Genomic DNA, 22,998 nt, shown 5'->3' with positions numbered 1-22,998 from the left:
TTCACTGTTGAATCTACCAAACATTTAAAGAAAAATTAATAGCAATTCTTCACAAACTCTTTCAAAAAATAGAAAAGAGCACTTGTTAACTCACTTTGTGAGGCTGGTATTACCCTTATACCAAAAACAAGATAAAAACAGCCCAAGAAAGAAACCTACAGACCAAAAGCACATCTGGGATGCACCACAACAGTGTGGTCCAAAGAACACAGCTCCATAATTGCATGTCTTTGAGGCAATCTTGATAAATATTTTTCTCAAACTGGGTTTGGTTTTGAGACAGGATCTCACGCCATCACCCAGGCTGGGGTATAGTGGTGTGTGTGATCAGGGCTCACTACAGCCTTCACCTCCTGAGCTCAAACAACACTCCCACCTCAGCCTCCTGAGTAACTGGGACCACAGATGTATGCTACCATTCTGGGGGGTATTTTTGTATTTTCTTTTTTTTCTTTTTTAAGAGGTGATTTCGCCATGTTGTCCAAACTGGTCTCAAACTCCTGGGCTCAACTAATTCGCCTGCTTTGGCCTCCCAAAGTGCCGGGATTACAGGCGTGAGTCACTGCACTGGGCCCAGCCTCAAACTGGGTTTCTGATAGCAGATTTCAAGGCTGTAATTTCTGAAGAGAATAGGGAGAGTAAATATTCTGTATTTCCAATGAAATGCAGGTCCTTACTTTTTGCCAACTTCCAGGGCAGGGGACAGAAATGAGATCCTCCTGTGAAAATTAAATGTTATTTATTTATGGTTAAACGTGTGATGAACGTTAGGGGAATTGCCACTACCAAGAAAGTAAGAACTGAAGGTTGTTTTTCTTGCTGAAACTTGAACAAAGTATGTAGGGCAAAGAAGAAAAGTTATTAGATATTGAGACATATTTTGTAGTTTGATTTTAAATGTAACACAAGAAGGAGATTTCTGATTACAAGAAAATTTAAGAATTTAGAAAAATATTAAATTTAAGCATTGACTCACAAAATTTAAGAAAATTTAAGCACTGACTCACAAATAAGATAAGCTCCTTTTATCTGACTTTAAAAATACATCTCGTTAAGATAATAAACATATAATGCCAGGAGTCCAATCCTACTCCTTTTCAAGCCTTGATAAAATGCTGCCACTTTCAAAACTATGTAGCCGTTCTCAATTTATTATGGCACTTGAATATTTCCTCTTACATAATTTTTTACTTTCTTCTTGGAGTTGCATGTGTCTTACTGTCATACTGGAGTGTAATCCTCTTGAGGGCAGGAATAGTCTCCAGACTCCTGCTTAGGCTTAAGATAGTGCTTTGCCTATAACCAGCACTTACTAAAAACTCCTCTATGAACTAATGAAAAGATCATGTATCTCATTACATGGTCAGTTTAAAGTTAAATGGATTCTTTTAGACACTCAAAGTAATAAAGCTTCTTCTTAAAAGAACTGCCAGATACAGTAAACTGTAAAAATTTGTTCAAATATTTAAACATGAATTAGAGATGACTTTAACCTGATTCGTTTACACTAGTTACTTTTCTTTTTTATTTATTTTATTTTATTATTATTTTTTAGACAAGGTCTCACACTGTCACCCAGGCTGGAGTGCAGTTGCACGATCTTGGCTCGCTGCAACCTCCACCTCTGTGTTCAAGCAATTCTCCCACCTCAGGCTCCCAGGGAGCTGGGCTTACAGGGATCCACCACCACATCCGGCTAATTTTTGTATTTTTCTAGTAGAGATGGGGTTTCACCATGTTGGCCAGGCTGGTCTTGAACTCCTGACCTTAAGTGATCCACTCACCTGGGCCTCCAGGCGTGAGCCACTGCACCTGGCCATTTATACTAGTTACTTTTCTTTTTCATGTTTTTATTGATACAAAATATTTGTACGTATTTACGGGGTACATGCGATATTTTGATGCATGCATACAATGTGTAATGATCGTCAGGGTTATCAGGATACCCATCACCTTGAACATTTATCATTTCTTTGTATTGGGAACATTTTAAATCTTCTCTTCTACTCGACATCACTAATTAGCAGAGAAATGCAAGTCAAAATGACATCACCTTACACCTGTTAGGATGGCTATTATCAAAAAGTCAAAAGACAGCAAGTGTTGGTGAGCATTCGAGAAAAGGGGACACTTTTACCCTGTTGGTGGAAACGTCAATTGGTGCAGCCATTATGAAAAATAGTATAGAGGTTCCTCAAAAAATTAAAAATAGAACTACCATATGATCCACTAATACTACTATTGGGTACATTTCCAAAAGAAATAAAAACCCTATCTCCAAGAAGTATCTGCAGTCCCATGTTAATTGCAGCATTATTTACAGAAGCCAAAAGATATGGTAACAATCTAAGTGTCCATCAACTGATGAATAAAAAAAGAAACTGTGGTGTATACACACACACACACACACACACAGACACACACACACGGATATTATTCAGCCTTAAAGAAAAAGGAACTCTTACCATTTGCAACAACATAGATGTCTTAGAGAAGAGTATGCTAAGTGAAATAAGGCAGACACAAAAAGACAAATACTGCATGATCTCAAGTATATGTGGAATCTTAGAAATTAAAGTCAAACTCATAGAAAAAAATCTTCTCTTCGGCCGGGTGCACTGGCTCACGCCTGTAATCCCAGCACTTTGGGAGGCAGAGGCGGGCGGATCATGAGGTCAGGAGATTGAGACCACCCTGGCTAACACGGTGAAACCCCATCTCTACTAAAAATACAAAAAAGTTAGCCGGGCGTGGTGGCAGGCGCCTGTAGTCCCAGCTACTTGGGAGGCTGAGGCAGGAGAATGGCGTGAACCCAGGAGGCGGAGCTTTCAGTGAGCCGAGATTGCACCACTGTACCCCAGCCTGGGCAACAGTGCAAGAGCCGTCTCAAAAAAAAAAAAAAAAAGAAAGAAAAATATCTTCTCTTCTAGTTATTTGGAAATACAATGTATTGTTGCTAACTATAGTCACCCTTCTGTGTTATCAAAAACTAGAACTTATTCCATCTTATCCGTTTGCTTGTACCCATTCACCAACCTGTCTTCACTCCCCTACTCCTACACCCTTCTGCTCTCTACCTCCATGAGATCAACTTCTTTAGCTCCCACATGAGTGTGAACATGTGATTTTTGCCTTTCTGTGTCTGACTCATTTAACTTAACAAGATGGCCTTTAGTTCCCTGCATGTCGCTGCAAATGACAGGATTTCATTGCTTTTTATGGCTGAATAGTATTCCATTGTGTATATATATCACATTTTCTTTACTGATCTGTTTATAGACTTTGGTTGATTTCATATCTTGGCTATTGTGAATAGTGTGGCTATAAACGGGGGTACAAGGATCCCTTTGATACATTGATTTCCTTTCCTTTGGATAAATAACCAGTAGTGGGATTGATGGATCATATGACAGTTCTATCTTTAGTTTTCTGAGAAGCCTCCATACTGTTTTCCATAATGGGTGTCTGGATATACATTCCCACCAACAGTACACTCATTACTTTTCTTTTTATCAGATGTCCACAGCTATAAAGTGTCCTTTGGGCCTGAAGAACAGTACTAACCTAATAGTTGGCCTTCACATTGCAAAATCATCCCTTTGAACAGCAATCCCCAACCTTTTTGGCAACAGGGACTGGTTTCATGGAAGACAATTTTTCCATGGACAGGGGTGGGGAATGGGTTTGGGATGATTCAAGCACATCACATTTATTGTGCACTTTATTTCTATTATTATTACACTGTAACATATAATGAAATAACTATACAACTTGCCATAATGTAGAATCAGTGGGAGCCCTGAGTTTGTTTTCCTGCAATTAGATGGGCCCATCTGGGCATGATAGGAGATAGTGACAGATCATCAGGCATTGGATTCTCATAAGGGGCACACAACCTAGATCCCTTGAATGCACATAGTTCACAATTGTGCTCCTATGAGAATCTAATGCCCCAGCTGATGTAACAGGAGGTGGAGCTCAGACGGCAATGCTAGTCATGGGAAGCGGCTGTAAATACAGATGAAGCTTCCCTCTTTTGCTTGCCCCTTACTCATCTCCTGCTGTGCCACCTGGTTCCTAACAGGGTACAAAGGGTACTGATACATGGCCCCGGGGTTGGGGACCCCTGCCTTTGAAGACACCCAACCAGTTTCTTCTTCCGAAACCATTATTGGAAAGGTGGATTGTATTATTCTACCCAGTTATTTCTCGCCCTCCTTTTAAGAGTATTATTCAGCTCACTTATTGTTGATAGGGACAGAAGACAGGGAACTACTGGGTAGAATAAGGCAGTTCCCTGGCAAAGGCCCCACCCTCAAGCCTGGAAACCCATGGCCCTAAATGAAGGGAGGCATTCCTGCCCTTGTGCCCAAAAGTTACCTTTTCGCCCTCCATGACCCCCTATCCTGTACGCAAATAAACTCCAGAAACCAGGCTCCAGCAGCAAAAGATGAGCAGATGAACAGAAGAGCAGAAGAGCGGCAGGTAAAGAGAAGGAATGTTAGGAGGAGTTCAGCTGGGGACAGTCAGAGAATCCACCACTGGACGGTCAAACTCCAGGGGAAGATCATCTTCCTACTCCATGCCCTTTCCAGTTCCCCATCCATCCCACTGACTGCCACCCCTACCACCTAATAACCCCCACCCCACTACTCTACTTCACCAGCATTCACTATCCTTCAAGTCCATGTGTGACCTGATTTTTCTGGGAGGGGGGAGAAGAGCTCGAGATACAGAAAGCTGTCAGACTGACCCTCTGTGCTTGCAAAAATGCAGAGGGTCTATTGAGCTGGTTAACACTTAAGCCGTCCGCTGATGGTAAGGCTAAAATAGCACACTGTAACACAAGCCCATTTGGGCTCCAGGAATCACAGGCTCCTGCCCCTGGACACTGCAATGGGGCTGGAAGCCTAGCGCCCCAGCTTTTGCACCCCAGCTCCTGCACCCGTCTGTCTGCATGCTCCACCTCCCATAAGGGGTTTCAGCAGGGCAGAGACCGAACACACCAGCCACAGCCCTGTTGCATGTCCTGCAAAGGGCGGGGAAAACGGGGAAATCAGGGAACTCTCCCGTTTCATTGTCACATGACTTGCAAGGCTTCCTTAAGAGAGGGGTATACTTCCCCACCCACTGACAGCAAGTTTTGACCAATAGAACCTGAGCAGAACTGAGGCATGCGGAATGTGAGTTTGAGGAGCAGCTTGTGCCAGTCACGTACAAGAGCTAATCGTTACATTTCCAGGAACTTGGCAAGCCACTTGTTAGACTGTTTGTAGCTTGAAATCGGCCATGGTGGGAATATTAACATCACAGAAATAGCAAACACTACAAATCAGGACTTCCACCTTCTCCCTCAAAGTTGGTTTACCAGCCCAGCAGGGAGCACGACCCAGAAAAGTTGATCTTTCAGCCTGGAGCCGGGAGTGAAGAAAACTGGGGGAGTACTACGAAAGCTCCCTTCAGCCACAGTAATTCGCTTGAGAAACGGACCTTGAAGCTACTCAGTTGCAGGGGTTGTTCGTTACCTGAGTATAATCTAGCCAAAGCTGGTACACCATGCTGGTGTTTTGGTGAACACCAACAAGCGCCGCCTTCATCTGTCCAGACCTAGGTTGGAGGGATTTCTTCTAATAACTTGTGACATCATGTGCCTGCAGCCTGCAAGGATACAAACCGCGCTCTGAGACTCAGGCCCGGGAATCCAGGTCTTGGAAGGTTAATGCAAAGTTATAAAACAATAGTTACATTTCAACCACACTCAGCTATTGCGTCATCTTTAAACCCTGGCCAACACAGTCTGTCGCTCGCGGACCTTGGTGGTTTCAGAGCGACTCCCCTACCACTTTCGGGTGAAGGCCACAAGTGACGGCCCCCCTTTCCCCGCAGACGTGTGAATGGAGCGCTGTGTCTTTAAGTGGGAAGCGCCGAGGTTTTCCGTCCGGGACAAAATGTCAGCGAGGCGCCTGGAGGGGGATCTACCATCCCCAACTCCCGACCAGCCGCCGGCTCCGGCAGCGTTTCGCGGGTAATGGGGTGAGTGTGGGCTTCGAGACTCGGTGGGCGAGGCGGGCCGGGCCGGGCAGCGGGGAGCTCAGGTGAGCAGCGACCGCGGACGCCCCCGCCGGCCTCCCTGGCACCCGCGCGGGGCGTGCCCTTCGCTGGGCTGCCCTTCTCCGGGCCGGCTGTCGCGATTGAGAAGGCAGGTGGGCCCGGGATTCTGCTGCAAGACCCCGCTCACCATCTTCCAGTACCTCATTCTTGCTCCTTCCCTACACTCCGCTTTCGACAGGCTTGTTCGGAATGTGGAAATTCGTTGCCACTCTCCTCTCCCTTTATTAAAGTTGTCTGATTACAGTCTTTTTACTGGGCAAGCGGCTGGGCACCCTGCAGTGGGTTCTTTCTGTAATTGGGACTTACTTGGTGTCGCCCACTTTCGGAGGGAGAAAGTGAATGCAAGCCAAAAGCTTACACCAGAATCCCCACCCCTCCTCCACCCCTCGTGGCCCCCAAACAAAAGAATTTTCCGCTCCTTTCGGAGTCCGCTGGAGCAGTTTCTGTGATCTGTTGCACTAACCAAATGTCCGAGGTTTACCAAAGCAAAAATCCCCTTGAAGGAAAAAATAAATACTTACCACTAGTCGAATTTCTAGTTAGCCAAGACTACAAAGATAAGGTGTTTAAGAGAAACTGCTGTAGAAACAACTTAATACATTAACCTAATTAGGGTAATTATTTTCTGCCGTTTTTATTCATATATTATGATGACAGCTTTTGGAGGCAAGAATAGCTTGAGGCAGCCAAGAATTAAAAAAGTAGACAGCGATATATATTATAAAAAGACCAAAAGCCCAAGCCAGGTAGTTCTCAATCTAAAAATTAAATTAAAAAATCTTTGAGTCACAAAGGCCTTCAAAGTAGGGCGGCTTTAAATTCCTATAACTCAGATTAAATTATGCATTTTTACAAGATAAAATGGATCACCACCTTAATCTTTAGGACCATATCTATTAAGCAAAGTAATGCAGGCCTGAAATAAAGGTCCACTTTAAGGGCAGAACACGTCGCAATTTTCATTTTAAAAAGTGCATTAATAGAGTGCTTTTCTGCCTTTTAGCTAGTGGTAGAAATATCTAAGAGTTTGGCTTATGACATTTAAGAAACGTCTCTGATTCACCACATAATTACCTGTGAGTCCAGTGTGTTTTTTACAGTCCACATATAACCTTTTTCTAAACTTTTACACATTTTACCATTTATTCCCCAACTCAGGTTTTACAGTTTGGAGGCATTTTTACTTGTCTTTTAACTTCAGCTAAGCCTTCAGCCTGGTGATTCCAGACTAATTTTTCTAATTGTCTGGATCTGTTTATAAATAGATTAATATATGGCAGTAAATTAATATTTCAACAGAGATGGACGGATAACAGATGAACTGTGGTTTTCTTGACACTTCAGTTGTCAACTCTAATTACTTGTATTAATTATTTTGTTCTACTTTGATTAAAGTCACTGGTGGATGAAGTAAATGTTTTTAGTGTTTCCACATAAGTCTGTGTGAATTTCACATGAGTGTGAATTTCTCATCTAAGATCCAGGCTCAACCAACATATATTGGTTTAAACTCTGCCTGGTTAACCCAGCTACAGTGAGTAGCCTTGAGTATGAAAGGACAAATAGAAGTGTAATTAATTACTATGTCCTTTTGAGAACAGTGCCTGGTTCTTTGGCCTTTAGCCTGTCAAATATTTTTTTATGTGCATAAGCATAAGTATAAAATAATACAATTAACTTTTGTGGGTGCTTTATAGGATGACTGTCAATATTACAGTCATACCTTGTGTATATGCCCATATTTATACAGATTATTCATCCAGGTTTTGATTTCTTCCTTTATTCTTTATACTGGTATTCAGGGACATCATACCGAGGAATCTGGGATTGAATCTGATAGTTTATCAGGATAGAACCTCTTCAAAAATTGAGTCAAATGGAGAGATAATTAATGTGAATTTATTGTCTTCCACAGGCTTAGATTTAAGAACTCCTTCCAAATAATGGATACTCAAATGAAACTCAGCTACAGCAAGTGCAGAGGCATGGTACCAGCAACACTACTCTCTCTCCTTCCTTGAAATATCTAAAATCTGCATTTGTCTTTTCAGTTTTTTTCACCCTGAAATTGCACTCAGAGATTTCCACTGTTAATTTCATGTTAGTAGTGCTTTTATTTAGCTTCAAGAAACTTTCTTTTAAAATAGGAGCTTGGAAGCCTCATTATACAACTGAGGAACTGGAACTTTATTAGAGTCGAGTACTATGGGTAATGTGTTTTGGTGGTGGATGACAATGCGGTTGTGCCCTGTGGGGCATGGGAGGGGAAGGGATGCTGAACTGCATGAACTTCTGTGTTAGGGTCCCTAAGACATCAGCTCCCAGGAGCTGCCCACGCCCACCCCTTCCCCAGTGGAGATGATGTAATGGAATTCACCCAAAGGAGCGAGCACTGATTTCATCTTTACCAGTCTGTTAGTAGTCTGTTTTCACGCTGCTGATAAAGACATACCCAAGACTGGGCAATTTATAAAAGAAAGAGGTTTAATGGACTTAAAGTTCCACGTGGCTAGGGAGGCCTAACAGTCATGGCGGAAGGCGAAAGGCACTCCTTAGCTGACTGCGGCATGAGCTAGAATGAGGGTCAAGTGAAAAGGGCTTCTTGTTTATAAAACCATCCGATCTCATGAGATTTATTCACTAGCACGAGAACAGTATGGGAGAAACCGCGCCCATGTTTCAATTACCTCCCACCAGTTCCCTCCCACAACACGTGGGAATTACGGGAGTACAATTCAAGATGAGATTTGGGTGGGGACACAGCCAAACCGTATCACACAGGTATCAGAATTATTGCTGGAAGCATCTTTCCCAACCAGAGGATACGCTTCCTGAGGGCAGAGACTTCGTGACATTCCTCTTGGAATGCTTGGCAGAAAGCACGCACCTGACCTTAGCAGGTGCACAATGAGCATTTGAATGAGAGTTGGATGGAGTGGATGGATGTAAGCAAAATACTCAAATTCATTGGCACCTTTGTGTTAGTTTAAAAAAAATTTTCAAGGAAAAATTAAGGGAGCTGTTACTTTTCATTTTCTTCTTGTTAGCTAACCACAGAATTAATGATATGCATTCTCATTGGGTATTTGATAAGGAAGAAATGCATATCACAGGGCTTTGGCTAATTAAACCTCCTCATTATCTTATTTTACCTTAGTGATAAGCAACCTATTTTGCATGAGGGTCAGTTTAGGAAGTGAAAATAAATTTAAGGGCTAAGGGTCTTGGATCTGTTACTCTTTTTTATTTGCTCTTTGTACTCAAACAACTCCCAAGGGGATTCCCCCAACTTAGACTACTTACTTTGTTCAATAACATAATGTCAGATGGAAAAATAACTGCCTTTTAACCACTAAAATCTTAACGTGGATGCGTCTGAGTAGTAAATATCGGTAGTTTCTTTTTTCTTCATGCCTTGAATTTATATAACACTAGAGAGTCCAACAGTGACATCATTTGCACTGTCTGATCTCAGCCACCTGTTTAGAGGCAAATAATCTTATTTCTCTTGACAGATGGGAAGATTGAGACTCGGGTGAGCTGGGGCTAAAGAAACAGAGTCAGGTTCATTTCATTTAATGCAGCATCCCCCAAGTGTCTACTCTGTGCCAGGGAGATGAATGGGATGAGCTCCTCTTCCATGACGTCCTGGGTGTGCATACAGAATCTCCTTCTGCAGAGCACAGCAAACCACGTGACAATGAGCTGCCCCACAGGCTGGGTTTCCTCCTCCAGGCGGCACAGCAGTGGGCTTCCCCATGGGACTGTCCCACCAGCCTCCACAGTTAAGGCTGGGCTGGCCCTGCCTGAGCTCACACGCCTGAGGAGCCAAGGGTTGTTTTGTTTTTTTGGTTTTTGTTTTTCGTTTTTCTGAGATAGGGTTTCGCTCTTGTTGCCCAGGCTGGAGTGCAATGGTGCAATCTCAGCTCACTGCAACCTCCGCCTCCCAGGTTCAAGCGATTCTCCTGCCTCAGCCTCCAGAGTAGCTGGGATTACAGGCGCCCGCCACCACGCCCAGCTAATTTTTTCTATTTTTCATAGAGATGGGGTTTCACCATGTTGGCCAGGCTGGTCTTCTGAACTCCTGACCTCAAGTGATCCACCTGCCTCGGCCTCCCAAAGGGCTGGGATTACAGGTGTGAGCCACCGCACCCTGCCCCAGGGGTTGTTTTGTAAAATTATTTTTTATTTTTGTAGAGATCCTGTGATATACACACTTTCCCTAAATGTATACACGTGATCACATGCATGCTTTCTTAGCATCTTATTGCTTTTGCTTTTGTGTTTACCTCTTCCCCTTCTCCCTTCTTTCACATCAGTTACCATTGCCTCAACCCATAGTATCTCCTTTATTTTTCTTCATCTGTATCTGTATATTGCCTATACAGATATGTGTATTACTTAATAATAGTGGGATCATATTATACACTCTTCTGCATCTCTTTTCTCCCTGAACAGTTCCTCCAGATATCCTTCTAAGACGTTGAACAGAACTTCATGCTATTCCTCTTTAATTGCTATATAATATTCCCTGATATAAACATATGTTATATACTCAGCCATTTTCCTGGTGGCAGGCATTCCCTTGCTTCCAGTTTCTTGTCACCCTACATGATTCTGTAATGAACATCCTGACACAAGACTGTGTTTATTGGTGCTGTTAGTTCTATAGAAGAGATCTCCAGGAGTAGAATCTCAGGTTATATCTTTTTTTTTTTTTTTTTCCGAGACAGAGTTTCACTCTTGTCACCCAGACTGGAATGCAATGGTGCTATCTCGGCTCATTGCAACCTCCACCTCCCGGGTTCAAGCAATTCTCCTACCTTAGCCTCTCGAGTACCTGGGAATATAGGCACCCGCCACCACGCCCAGCTAATTTTTGTATTTTTAGTAGAGAAAAGGTTTCACCATGTTGGCCAAGCTGCTCTTGAACTCCTGACCTCAGGTGATCCACCTGCTTGGGCCTTCCAAAATGTTGGGATTATAGGCGTGAGCCACCGAGCCCAGCCTCTGTTTTTAAATAATATAGAAACTGCAGCCGGCCCTATCACACAGGTATCAGAATTATTGTTGGAAGCATCTCTTTCCCCACCAGATGGTACGCTTCCTGCGAGCAGAGACTTCGTGACATTCCTCTTGGAATGCTTGGCAGAAAGCACGCACCTGACCTTAGCAGGTGCACAATGAGCATTTGAATGAGAGTTGGATGGAGTGGATGGATGTAAGCAAAATACTCAAATTCATTGGCACCTTTGTGTTAGTTTTAAAAAAAAAATGTTCAAGGAAAAATTGAGGGAGCTCTTACTTTTCATTTTCTTCTTATTAGCTAACCACAGAATTAATGATACGTATTCTCATTGGATATGCTCATGACTGTAATCCCAGCACTTTGGGAGGCTGAGGCAGGTGGATCACTTGAGCCAGGAGTTCAAGAAAGACCAGCCTGGGTAACATAGACCCTGTCTCTACCAAAAAATACAAAAATTAGCCAAGCATGGTAGCATGCACCTGTAGTCCCAGCTACTTTGGATGCTGAGGTGGGAGGATCGCTTCTTGAGCCCGGGAAGCAGAGGTTTGCAGTGAGCCATGATTGTGCCACTGCACTCCAGCCTAGGTGACAGAGTAAGACCCTGGGAAGGAGGGAAGGAAGGAAGGGAGGGAGGGAGGGAGGGAGGGAGGGAAGAAATGGCCAGAATGCTTTCCTAAAATCCATCCCATCTTCACTAGTAATTGAGGAGTGTGTGCGTTTTCTCTACCTCCCTTGTAACTTTGGCTGTTAGACCTCTTAATGTTTCTTGGTGTGATGGATGTAAAATGATACCTTCCTGCTACTTTAATAGCATTTCCATGAAAATAAGTGATGTTGTGCACCTTTTCACAAATTTCCTGGCTATTTGAGTTTGCTGTTAGGTCATTTGCCTACTCATATTTCTCGTCTGTTTTTCTATCGGGCTCTTTGTCTTTTTATTGTCAGTTTGAAGAGCCCTTTGTGTGTTATGGTTGTGGCTGAAGTGTCTGAAGAGCTTTCTCCCCCTCCACATTGCAGGGGCAGCTGAAATGCACTCGGGTTGTCTAGCAGAGCTAACCAGGCTGTTACGGTAGATACTGAGACTGAGGATTGTATTGAGCTAGAATATAGCCGCATGGTGTGGAGGACTGAGAAGGTGAGGCAGTTCTGCCCCATGCTGCCTTCCACCGGTTACGACCTCCAAAATCGAAGGGCTGCCCAGGCAGAGGATGTCCCCCTGCCACCCTCGGAGGGGCAGCGCTGTGCTGGCCGACATTTGTGAGGCTTCTACTAGGTCAAAAGGATTAAGACGTCAAAGTCAGTGCTTCTCACCTTGTGCCCACTTTAACTCCTAACAGATGGCATTCACCTGTGCAACACTCCCTCTGGGCATTCCAGTTTTTAAAGAAACCCGGAGAGGTAAAAAGCATGACAATAATGGGTCACCTCTGGCTCTATTAGGGCCACATCAGTAAGGATGACTCTCAGACTTTGGCACAAGTAAGACAACCTGCGGGTTTATGTGCAGTTTCCAAGCTTTAGCTCAAGCATATCAGAATGCAAAGCAATACTCTTGATGTTATAAGAAACGTTTACATCCCTTTTAATACTCTGTCCACTTTTGTGTTTGTCCAGTAATAAAAAAGGACCTCGGGAAAGCTCAGATTCAATATAGAAGGAAATAGAAATTTTAAAAAAGAAAAAAGTATAGAAAAAATTCTAAGTCAAGTTAGATAATTAAAAAAATGTTTATAACCCTTACATCTTACTCTGTTTAGCAACCATAATGTTACATAACCATAATATTTACTGGCCACAAAAATACCATTCTTGAAGGTGGTCTGTAACTCCTCATCCTACTTTCCTCACTTTTGAGATTTTAGCAATGTAATAAATCTCTTGGGGGAAAATGTAGCCTTTAATTTCTAAAGATTTTTTATGCTAATTGGTCTTTATTGTGAGTGACCATATTTAAATCAATGCCTGTATATCAGAAGACATGTAAATAGCCATTTCCTTGTTAGAAGATGCATGGTACTTGTCTTTTTTGATGATTCTGGCAGATCTGTTATCTTTTTTTAAAAATGAGATATGTTAAATGTCATACCTGATCCGGAGTGGACTTGCTTGGTGGGAAAAATAATACTTAGGTTTAGAAAAGTACTGTGCATCTCTAACAAGACTATTAGCAACTGAATTCATAGTTTACACTAAATGCTTCTGTTACTATAGCAGCTTATTTTTCCTATTCTCATCTTTGTCTTCAGTTTTTTCCAGTTGTGTTTAACAAGAAGGATTCTGGAACTTTGTCATGTCCATGGCTGCTGGTTCAAAATCTGACAGCATGAGCAGCATTGATCTCACTGTGCCTGGGTCTCACCTTGCCCTTTTCTCCCTGAAATAAGTTCTCAGAAGAGCTCAAGAAGTCTGTCATGTGTTTTCTTCTCATTGTTTTTCAACTTTCAAAGCAAATTTATCTAGAATCACACATTTGGTCCTTTGTGAACTTATTTCCTAAGGAATAAACTTTGCCTTTTTTTGTATTCCCTTTTCTTTAATAGGTTATTGCAGTGGTGAATTATTTTCCTAATAAAAAAGACTGCGGTGACAGTCATTGCATTATGTTTGGATCCTTTTAACAGATTTTGTGTTGAACAAAGCAAGACATTATTACTTTTATTTCTTTTTCTTGCTTAATTAAAAGTATTGAGCAAACTTTGTATCTTGCAAATATGTAGAGGGGATCTTTTAGTTAGCACAAACAATAAAGAAAACTAATTTTATTTGTTTTATTCCTTGGGTATCTATGAAAGGGTTAGAAAAAGTGAACGAGGGCATGGCGCTGCTCATTATTTCTAGTATCTATCTTTAAGGTGGTTTGAATGCATTTCTTTCACTGGCCTGCCTGTCCTCTGAATTTACTCCTAGCACTGCTGATGGTTCTTCGGAACTCAGGAATCGTGTTGCATGCATTTTTTCTACCCGTGGAACCTGAGATGGTTGGAAACCCTGAGGCAATGACAGGGACCCCAGAGTCCTTGGGAAATCACCCACTGTCTAATTTAAAGGTAAAACTTTAGAGTGCTGCTTTGGACATTGCCATTTCCTAAATGTGCATATCTTAAAAGCATTGCTTTCAGTACTGCCGATTTTCTCATGGTAGATTGTTTTTATAATCACAAAAACATATTTTTATCTTGAAAAGCATACAGTCGTTGAAAGCTTTTTAAAAGGCTGTTCACCACTGGCTCTTCCACTCCTGAAGTTTAAGAAACAAAATTTTCATTCCCAAAGCTTTTTTTCTGGTCATTGCTGAAGTGTGCTGTGCAGCACCCAGAGAAGACTGCATAAGGAAGCCTCGCTGTTATTCTGAAGACAGTACCTTTTTTATTGTTGTTATTGTTAAGAAAGCAGAGACTAGTTAAAGCTAACACAGACACTGCACGGAGTTAGCTAGTTTTTTCCGTTCAAGCAGCTTAGCCTCCCGCTATTAGTAGAAATACTTGTTCACTAGGGATCCACTTGATTTCAAACAGGATTCCTAGTATAGGAAGGGCTAGACATTTTTAACACTTTTTTTCCTGAGGAATCAACACTTAATACTGAAGATTAACTAGAAACCTAGACACCTACCCACACTATAGGATTTTTATCGGTAAGAAAATGGAGGGCGGCATGCTTTCTCAGACTAACTGTAGTCTAGGAGCTGTGTGCGTGATCCTAACACTCATTATTATTCTTCCCCTGCTCCCCAGCGTGCGGGCGCCGCAGAATGAGGAGTGGCGAGCCGACCTGCACCATGGACGAGGCCCGCGGGCTAGACGACACGGCGGCACGGGGCGGTCAGTGTCCCGGACTGGGGCCAGCGCCGATGCCTCCCGGCCGCCTGGGGGCGCCGTACTCCGAGGCCTGGGGCTACTTCCACCTGGCCCCGGGGCGCCCCGGGCATCCGTCGGGCCACTGGGCCACCTGCCGTCTGTGCGGGGAGCAGGTGGGCCGCGGCCCGGGCTTCCACGCAGGGACCTCGGCGCTGTGGAGGCACCTGAAGAGCGCGCACCGGCGGGAGCTGGAGAGCAGCGGCACCCGGCGCTCACCACCTGCCGCGCCCTGCCCGCCGCCGCCAGTCCCCGCTGCGGCCCCCGAGGGCGACTGGGCGCGCCTGCTGGAACAGATGGGCGCACTGGCCGTGCGCGGCAGCCGGCGGGAGCGGGAGCTGGAACGGCGTGAGGCGGCCGTGGAGCAGGGTGAGCGCGCCCTGGAGCGGAGGAGGAGGGCGCTGCAGGAGGAGGAGCGCGCCGCGGCCCAGGCGCGCCGGGAGCTGCAGGCCGAGCGGGAGGCGCTGCAGGTGCGGCTGCGGGAAGTGAGCCGCCGTGAGGGCGCCTTGGGCTGGGCTCCCACTGCGCTGCCGCTCAAGGACGACCCCGAGGGGGACAGGGACAGCTGCGTCATCACAAAGGTCCTCCTGTAGGGGTGTGGCCACTTCCCCACCCCAGGCCAGCGCTTCTCCGACCAACGCCTTCAGCCCTCGCTGGCACCGAAGCCAGACCCGAAGCAGCCGCTACTCACTTGGAAGCTCCAGCTAACTGTAGGGCCTTCCGCGCCCGAAGGCTTCAGCTTGAGAAGCACTTCGAAGCCAGAGCAGAACCAAAACTCACTTCCATGGGGTCACCTGGGGTGCCTGGGCGGCCTTTCGTGGGCATGCATGCAAGGGATGGGGTGGCACACGGAACACCCGAGAGCTGCAGCAGCCCCGTGAACCCAGACCCCCTGGTGCCATGACCACTTAGGGCTGGGAACCCGAACCTGGTGACTTTGAAAGGATAGAGAGCTTCATTCCATACCAAAGACTTATCACACCATGTGCCTCCAACAGCCCAAGGTGGAGGGTGCGGGGAAATGAGAAAGCTTTTTACCCAAAAAAAGAGTTCCTAATGCATAATCTGCCCAACACCAAGTTCTGAAGGGTCGGAGGGATGTCCCCTCCAGTTTCCGTGACTGCTGTAGACTCGCATCATCTCTAGCCCTCATCGGGGCAGTCCCAAAGAGCCCCCTTTTTTACTCCCCGTATTATTCAACCAATACCAGGTGCACTCTGTCTTCCCTCGGCCATCTTTCCCTTGGTTCAGACCTAACGACAAGTGTGGCACATATGTCCACTTTCAGGCCTCACATCTGCCACCTTAGCAAGACATCACCTCATCCCCTTGTCACTAGGAAGAGGGTTTCTTCCCCACGTGTCGTCATAGTCCTCACCTCTGGGCTGAAGGGGAAAGCATCCCTTTGCATAAGGCCACATCTTCCTGTCATTTTCCATCCCATTCCTCTCCCATGTTTACTGGGTCTTTCCTCCTGTAGTATTCCCCCTTTCGCTGTCTCAGTCCCTCCCTTTCCCCCAGGATCTTCCTCATCAATACTCAGTCTCCCTTTCTTACTGAAAAGAAAGACTTAACCCAGAAGGGCCAACAAGTCCTTGCTGCCTATACTTCCTCCCCAGTTTTTACTCCTTCACTCTGGTTCAGTTTTCTGTGCTACAGTGGACTATTTCCAAGCCGCCACAATCTCTCAGTGACCAAATATGATGATCTATTTGCAGCCTCCATTTTGCTTAATCTCTCCCTTCTTGAAATTGCTCTCTTGGTAGGTAGATCCTGTTTTTCCTCCAAAGAATTCCTTTTCCTGTTGTATACTGGTTCCCAGATTTTTCACAGGCCTCTTTTTTTTTCCTCTTTTTTTATATTGAAAAATTCCACACATCCAGAAAAAGTTGAAAGGCTAGCACAATGAATACTCAGATACGTACTCTCCACTTGGATTGAATAGTTAACATTTTGCCAGATTTACTGTTCTCCCCACCCCATGCATGTGTACATAAAATGACATTTCACCCCTGAGTATTTCCACATAGATTTCCTGAGAACAAAGACATTGTTCTACGTGATTACAATAAGATTATCATGCCTAAAAATATAAACAGTAACTTCTTTATAACCTCTAATATAGAGCCCTTAATCAGTATCAACAATTGTCTCCAGAATGTTTGTCTTTAAAAAACAAAACAAAACAAAAAAACCCCAGGTCCCATCAAGGTTCATACATTCTTTTGGTTTCAACTCTAGTCACTTTTAGTCTAGAACAATCCCGACATATTTTCCGATGACACTTTGTGAAGCAACCAGGCCAGCTGTCTTAGCAAATGTCCTTTATTCTGGAAGTGTCTGATTGCTTCCTTAGGCCTATATCTAATACTCCACTCGTGGCTCATCTCCCTGCAGAATTGTAATCTCTGGGCCAGGGACTCCTGAATATCTCCAGGCCAAGTGTTCTCCCCAGGCCTGATCCTTCATGCCCAATCCCTTGCTGCATGTCTCCACTCCTCCTTGCACATCCTGCCTCTGTGAGTGGAAGAGGCGAATCTATTCAACCCCACATCACACCCCTCACCTGATGACTAACATTTACTGGGCACTAACAATGTATCAGGCACATACGACACACTTAACATGCATTAATTATCTCACTTTACTCTCACACCAGCTCCATGGTAACACTGTGCTGAGCTAGAAGGGTTAAGTAGCCTGTAGAAGATCACAGCTGGCCGGCAGTAGAGGTGGGATCCCACTGCAGACAGTCTCCCTCACAGATGCCATGCTCCCACCGAACCACCATGTACTGCTTCCTGAGATCTCTGCTTCCCTCAGTCGACCCAGCTGACACCTGTTTCCTTCCTAACTCCAACTAATTAATTCCAGTTAATGGAATTGACTGGAATTAGTGACATTAATATTTACTGAGCATTCACCATGTGTCATCAGAGCTGTGCTAAATGCTTTACAAGAATAATTACCTGCCATGAAGCAACCCTATGACATAGGTGCTACTATGCCCATTTTGTAGATGAGACAGGTTCAGGGGAGTTACTAACAGCTTCAAGTCATACAGCAGCTAAGAGTCTGTATGGGGTTTGAACTGCGGTCTCACTGAATGCTGGGCGCCTGCTCTGCTAAGTCTATTTCTACAAAATATTGCACTGCCTTCCTGCCAAGCATAGGGCCCATTTATCATGCATCCTCCCATCCTTGTCTCCCCCAACCGTCCCTTACCTGAGTCACAATTTGGCCAAAGCCAAAGGGATTGTCCTAAGCCAGTATTGATTTATTATCCACTCTTCCTGCTCAAAAGTCCCCAAGATCACCTATCAATCACCTACTTATTAGAGTGCAAGCTTTGACTGTCACCTGACATTCAAGTCCCCTTCTGCCCCCGTGCCAGTCCTCTCCCTTCCCCTACATATGCCCTATGCTCCAGCCAAATTGGACTCTGTTCTTCCTGATAATACCTGGTATTGGCATCTTTATGCCACAGTTTGCCTTCCCTCCACTTTAAAAAGCCTCTTCAGTCTCTCGGTACAAAAAACATCCCACCCATTTTCTAAAACCATGCTTTCCTTGATTTCTCCTCACGTCGAGACATTTCTTTCTTCTCTGGTCTCCTAGCATCCTGTCTCACAACCCTCAGAACAGGCCAGCCAGTGTATGGCTATGGGTTTTTATCTCACCTCCCCTGCCAGACCCTGAGCCTTTGGGGGGAGTAGACTCACCCCACTCCCACAGTGCCTTGCATTCCATAGCTGCTCAGTACATTAACCCATTCAATGTCTTTAAGATTTTTACTAGTTTTCCTGTAATTACTAATATAATCATTTATCTTTAATTCTGAGTAAAATTCACAACAACAAATAAAGGAAATAGCAGTAATAATTTTTAAGCTGTTTAGTCAATAAAGATTTAATGCATCAGTTATTGGACTGTTTGGTTTGAAGCCAATCAACCAACTATTCTGGTATGTAAATCTTTTTTATTATACGAGTAACACAAAATGTATTGCCTCAATCGAGGAAGAACAGAAAAAATAATACCTCAAAATCCTGTCACCTCTGTAAAACTGCTATTAACATTTTAATGTATTTTCTTTTGTCTTTTGCAATTTTTATATTACTCTAGTAATAGTGTAAGTTATTTTCAAGTATTGGAACTTAACTTCTTCATATGGATTTATATGGGCTAGATGATCTGAATTTCCTTTTTAGAAGGAAAAAGACTTCCACAAATGTTACTCTTCCATCTCACCAACTGTAAGAACCATTAAAACATAGGAAAAGATTTAGAGTCTTAACTACTGCCTCAAAGATGGCTAGTGCGAGCCTGAATGTTCTGTTCAGGATATACAGAACAATAAACCTGAGTGCTGAGTTAAGGGAAGAGGTTTTTACTTTCTGTTTATACACTTCTGCAATGTTGTAATTTTTTACACAAAGTATGAATTACTTTTATGATAAAAAATTTTGTTCGTAGACAAAATTCCTCTCCTTCAGCATTCAGCTTCCTTAGTTAAAACACAATCTCCAACGAAAGCATGGATATGATCCCCGTTTCCAGAAAATCCTAGAAAGAAATGCAGCCCTTGTTCAGTCCAACTCCATCATTTGATAGATTAGGAAAATAGGTCCCAGAGAGTGACTTGTCCACTGTCAGGATATGGTGGCTGTGGCGCGTCACCTGACTCCAGCCTACTTAATGCATTTCAGCCTCTTCGGCCTTGAGGGCTCCTGCTGCTCACCTGAAACCATTCCCAAGGAACCCACAAAAGCAGGCTCCCCGGGAGGATTCCTGAGAACACCTACACACAAGCCTCAGAGATCTGCCAAGACATTCTCTTTCCGATAGAACTATTTAATATTTTTCTATCAAATAGTTGCCAAATGACCTGCGCCAGTCAAAACTCAATCTGACTTGTGACTAAAAGTAATCTGATGAATCCAAAAGGTATATACAAATCTATCTATCTAAGGCATTTTCTCTTCAAAGTAGAAGACCTGGAAGACTATACAGTTATTCCCAAAATGCTTCAACATTTCTGGAACTCCTCTTTTAGAGTGGCCATGAGTCCCCAGCACATTCTTTAAAACATCCTTGAATTGGCAAATACCCCTCTTTCCAGGATACATTTGATTTTTTAAAAGAACTGCCAATTATTCAGAGTCTGGCGAATATGGTAGATGATTAACCAGGTTAATATTTCTGGTTAATAAGGTGAAATTATAATAAAACAATGATAATTATTTTAGTGTGGCTCATAAATTGGTCTTGATAGTGGTATATTAAGGTTAAGTAAAGGCAGCATGGTCACCGTAGAGATTAAAGCCCATTTTAGTTGGTTTATGATGTGAATGAATTCAGGTAGCACTGGGAGTCATTATATGTTTAAATAGTATTAAATGTTTCTTTTTATGAAAATCTTAATTATGACATTCTCTGAAATCTGGTTTCACAGTATTAAAATAAGGCTTTAAGGAAAAACATTAAATGGTAATGAAAGCTTTATTCTTTCAGTATATATTCTCGTGGGCTTTTGGTCAAGATAAGTAATGACCAGATGAATGAGCTGGCAACCTTCTGCCCTCTGAAGTCTACTAGTAATTGGAAGCTAAGTAAAACGTTGTCACATGTTTAAATACATTTGATAATATTCCACCAGCTTCTCCCTGTATTCTGCATGCTGGGCAATGAAATACCACAGCATTTTAACATAGATGAAGAGTGATTTTTTTTAAAGAAAGAATTTCCAAAAGTCATTCTTGGCTGGGCATGGTAGTTCATGCCTGTAATCCCAGCACACTGGGAGGGCCAAGGCGGGAGGATCGCTTGAGCCTAGGAGTTGAAGACCAGCCTAGGCAACACAGGGAGACCCCATATCCACAAAAAATTAAAATTTTTAGCCAGGTGTGCTAGTACACACTTGTCATCCTAGCTACTCAGGAAGCTGAGGTGGAAGGATTGCTTGAGCCTGGGAGGTGGAGACTGCAGTGAGCTATGACCATGCTACTGCATTCTGGCCTGGGCAATAGAGGAAGACTTTGTCTCAAAAAAAAAAAAAAAAAAAGAAAGACATTCTTACATAGCAGGCAGACATTGTTTGCCTCCATTCACATTAACTTTCCCATCTGTGTCTGCTCTTCACCCTCCAAAGACTTTTTGATTTACATGTTCTCCATCACTTCCAGTTCCAGTGACCTGATTCCTGTTGCATGTTTTTTTTTGTATAGTCATGAACTGCATAATGCAATTTCATTTTTGTTTTTTTGGTAGAGTCATACACCACCTAAAGTTTCAGTCTATGACATACCACACATACAGTGGTGGTCCTGTAAGATTACCACACTGTTATTTTTACTGTACCTTTTCTATGTTTAGATATGTTTTGATATATGAATACTTACTGTGTTAGACGACAGAATTCTGTACAGGTTTGTAGCCTAGAAGCAATCAGTATACCATATAGCCTAGGTGTACAGTAGGCTGTACCATCTAGGTTTGTGTGAGTACCTCTACCATGTTTGTACAGTGACGAAATCACCACCAAGGCATTTCTCAGAACATATCCCCGTCGTTAAGTGATACATGACTGTACTTAGTGCTCAGATTCAGAACCATAGAACCCAGATGTCTGAGCAAGCAGTTATTCTTCTCAAGTAGAGGAGATACATAATTGAACAAGGGGCTGCAGCCTCAATGAGGTCTGTTGTTGTCTACATACCCAGAACTCTCAAACACATGACTAAAAAGATTTTGAAAGCACAGTTTGTAAGATTCCCCTAAATAGATCTGGTTTAGAAACAGTCTGAAAACATTAAGAAAAAAGCCCCAAATCCTTTCTGCATCAAACACTCCACCCAAATTTTTGCTTTAAAATTTTGGCTTTAAAACTTTGGAATGAACAGAAACGATTTTGGATTAATACTTTCTGGAACTATCAAGGCCTGCATGTATTACTTGGCCCTTACATTCTGCCAAATCCTATGTAAAAATAAATGTAAGCTCCATGAAGGCAGGGAGCCTTGACTATTTTATTCACTGTTGTATCCCTAGTACCTAGAACAGTGCCTGGCCTGTGCTACGTGTTTCTTGGCTATTTGCTGAATTAATGTATGCTGTTGAAAGACTTTTACATATGGGGATCTGAAATCTTCTACTTCTTGGAATTCTCCCTGTAGCTCCCGTGCTCCCATGGAGTACTGAGAGCCAGGGTTGTCTGGCTAGATCTCCCTATCATTCCTCCAGATGACTCCATTTCCAAAGTCATGTAGAATCCATTCCTCCTCCTTTGAGGATGATGAGAGTCACCTACAGTAACTTCTATCCTTTCTCACTATTGTCTACCAATCTCCTCCTCATTTTCCAATATTCACTTAGAAATCCACCTCCTGACTCAGTCTTCTTGTCCACACCTATCTCCTATTGCCTTGTGGAATGAGGATGACCCATCCACTACTTGCTAGCCTCATTCCTCATCCTACCTGACTTCAATAACCACCATCTCTACTCTGGGATTCTACTCCTACAACCATGTCCTTGGTATTGCTAGCATGGATAATAACAATGCTAATAATCACTGATATGTGGAGGTTTATTATGCATCAGACAGTGTGCTCAGTGCCACACAAACCTTATCTCCATTTAATCTTCACCAAAACTTGAAACCACCTTTGCAAAAATTATGACAGTGAAACAGATTTGACCTAACTGACTCCATCTTGCTTCGAACCTCCATACTGTCCTTGTTCATTCTTGGGCAAAGACAAAACTAACTTTTAGAGGAACTTAGTTTATATTTCAACTTTGAAACAAAGATGATAATAACCCTTTCCTGAAACAAACTCCCTTCTTGCCTGGATTCCAGACTGCCTTTGTAGGACTAACAAATAGCCACAAGATTAGAAATTACTGTTTAGGAGTTATGCAACCACAGGCCATAAGATTTGAACCTCTCCATTGCTCCTAGGGATAAAATCACTACTGTAAAACCTAAGATTGGTGGTTGAG

The 22,998-nt window shown here is 43.4% G+C and overlaps 2 protein-coding genes and 1 non-coding gene across 7 annotated transcripts in view; 2 read left to right on the top strand and 1 right to left on the bottom strand.

The window, feature by feature from the left end:
- Positions 1-5,682, bottom strand: part of PDE8B (phosphodiesterase 8B) — a 343,965-nt gene extending 338,283 nt beyond the window's left edge. For all 4 annotated transcript variants that reach the window (XM_073993663.1, XM_045393903.3, XM_073993660.1 and 1 more), the window contains exon 1: positions 5,526-5,682. The gene's annotated coding sequence lies outside the window, so the exon portion shown is untranslated. The remainder of the gene's footprint in view (positions 1-5,525) is intronic.
- A 254-nt stretch (positions 5,683-5,936) lies between these two features.
- ZBED3 (zinc finger BED-type containing 3) lies at positions 5,937-18,914 on the top strand. Of its 2 annotated transcripts, XM_005557219.5 has the most exons (3): positions 5,937-6,033; positions 14,048-14,187; positions 14,875-18,914. In XM_005557219.5, exon 3 carries the CDS (start codon positions 14,892-14,894, stop codon positions 15,585-15,587), a length of 696 nt encoding a protein of 231 aa, XP_005557276.1. In that variant the 5' UTR covers positions 5,937-6,033; positions 14,048-14,187; positions 14,875-14,891; the 3' UTR covers positions 15,588-18,914. The 2 variants fall into 2 exon arrangements, with proteins under 2 accessions (XP_005557276.1, XP_073849767.1); XM_073993666.1 differs by lacking the exon at positions 5,937-6,033 and having other exon boundaries at positions 14,047-14,187.
- Positions 12,261-12,398, top strand: LOC123574315 (small nucleolar RNA SNORA47). The gene has a single exon (XR_006699193.1). It is a non-coding gene; the product is annotated as a small nucleolar RNA SNORA47 (small nucleolar RNA).
- Positions 18,915-22,998: the final 4,084 nt, after the last annotated feature.

This window comes from Macaca fascicularis, chromosome 6, assembly GCF_037993035.2.
Source record: "Macaca fascicularis isolate 582-1 chromosome 6, T2T-MFA8v1.1".
Taxonomy (NCBI): domain Eukaryota; kingdom Metazoa; phylum Chordata; class Mammalia; order Primates; family Cercopithecidae; genus Macaca; species Macaca fascicularis.
The sequence above is the reverse complement of the archived record's forward strand: the minus strand, read 5'-3'. Positions and strand labels throughout refer to the sequence as shown.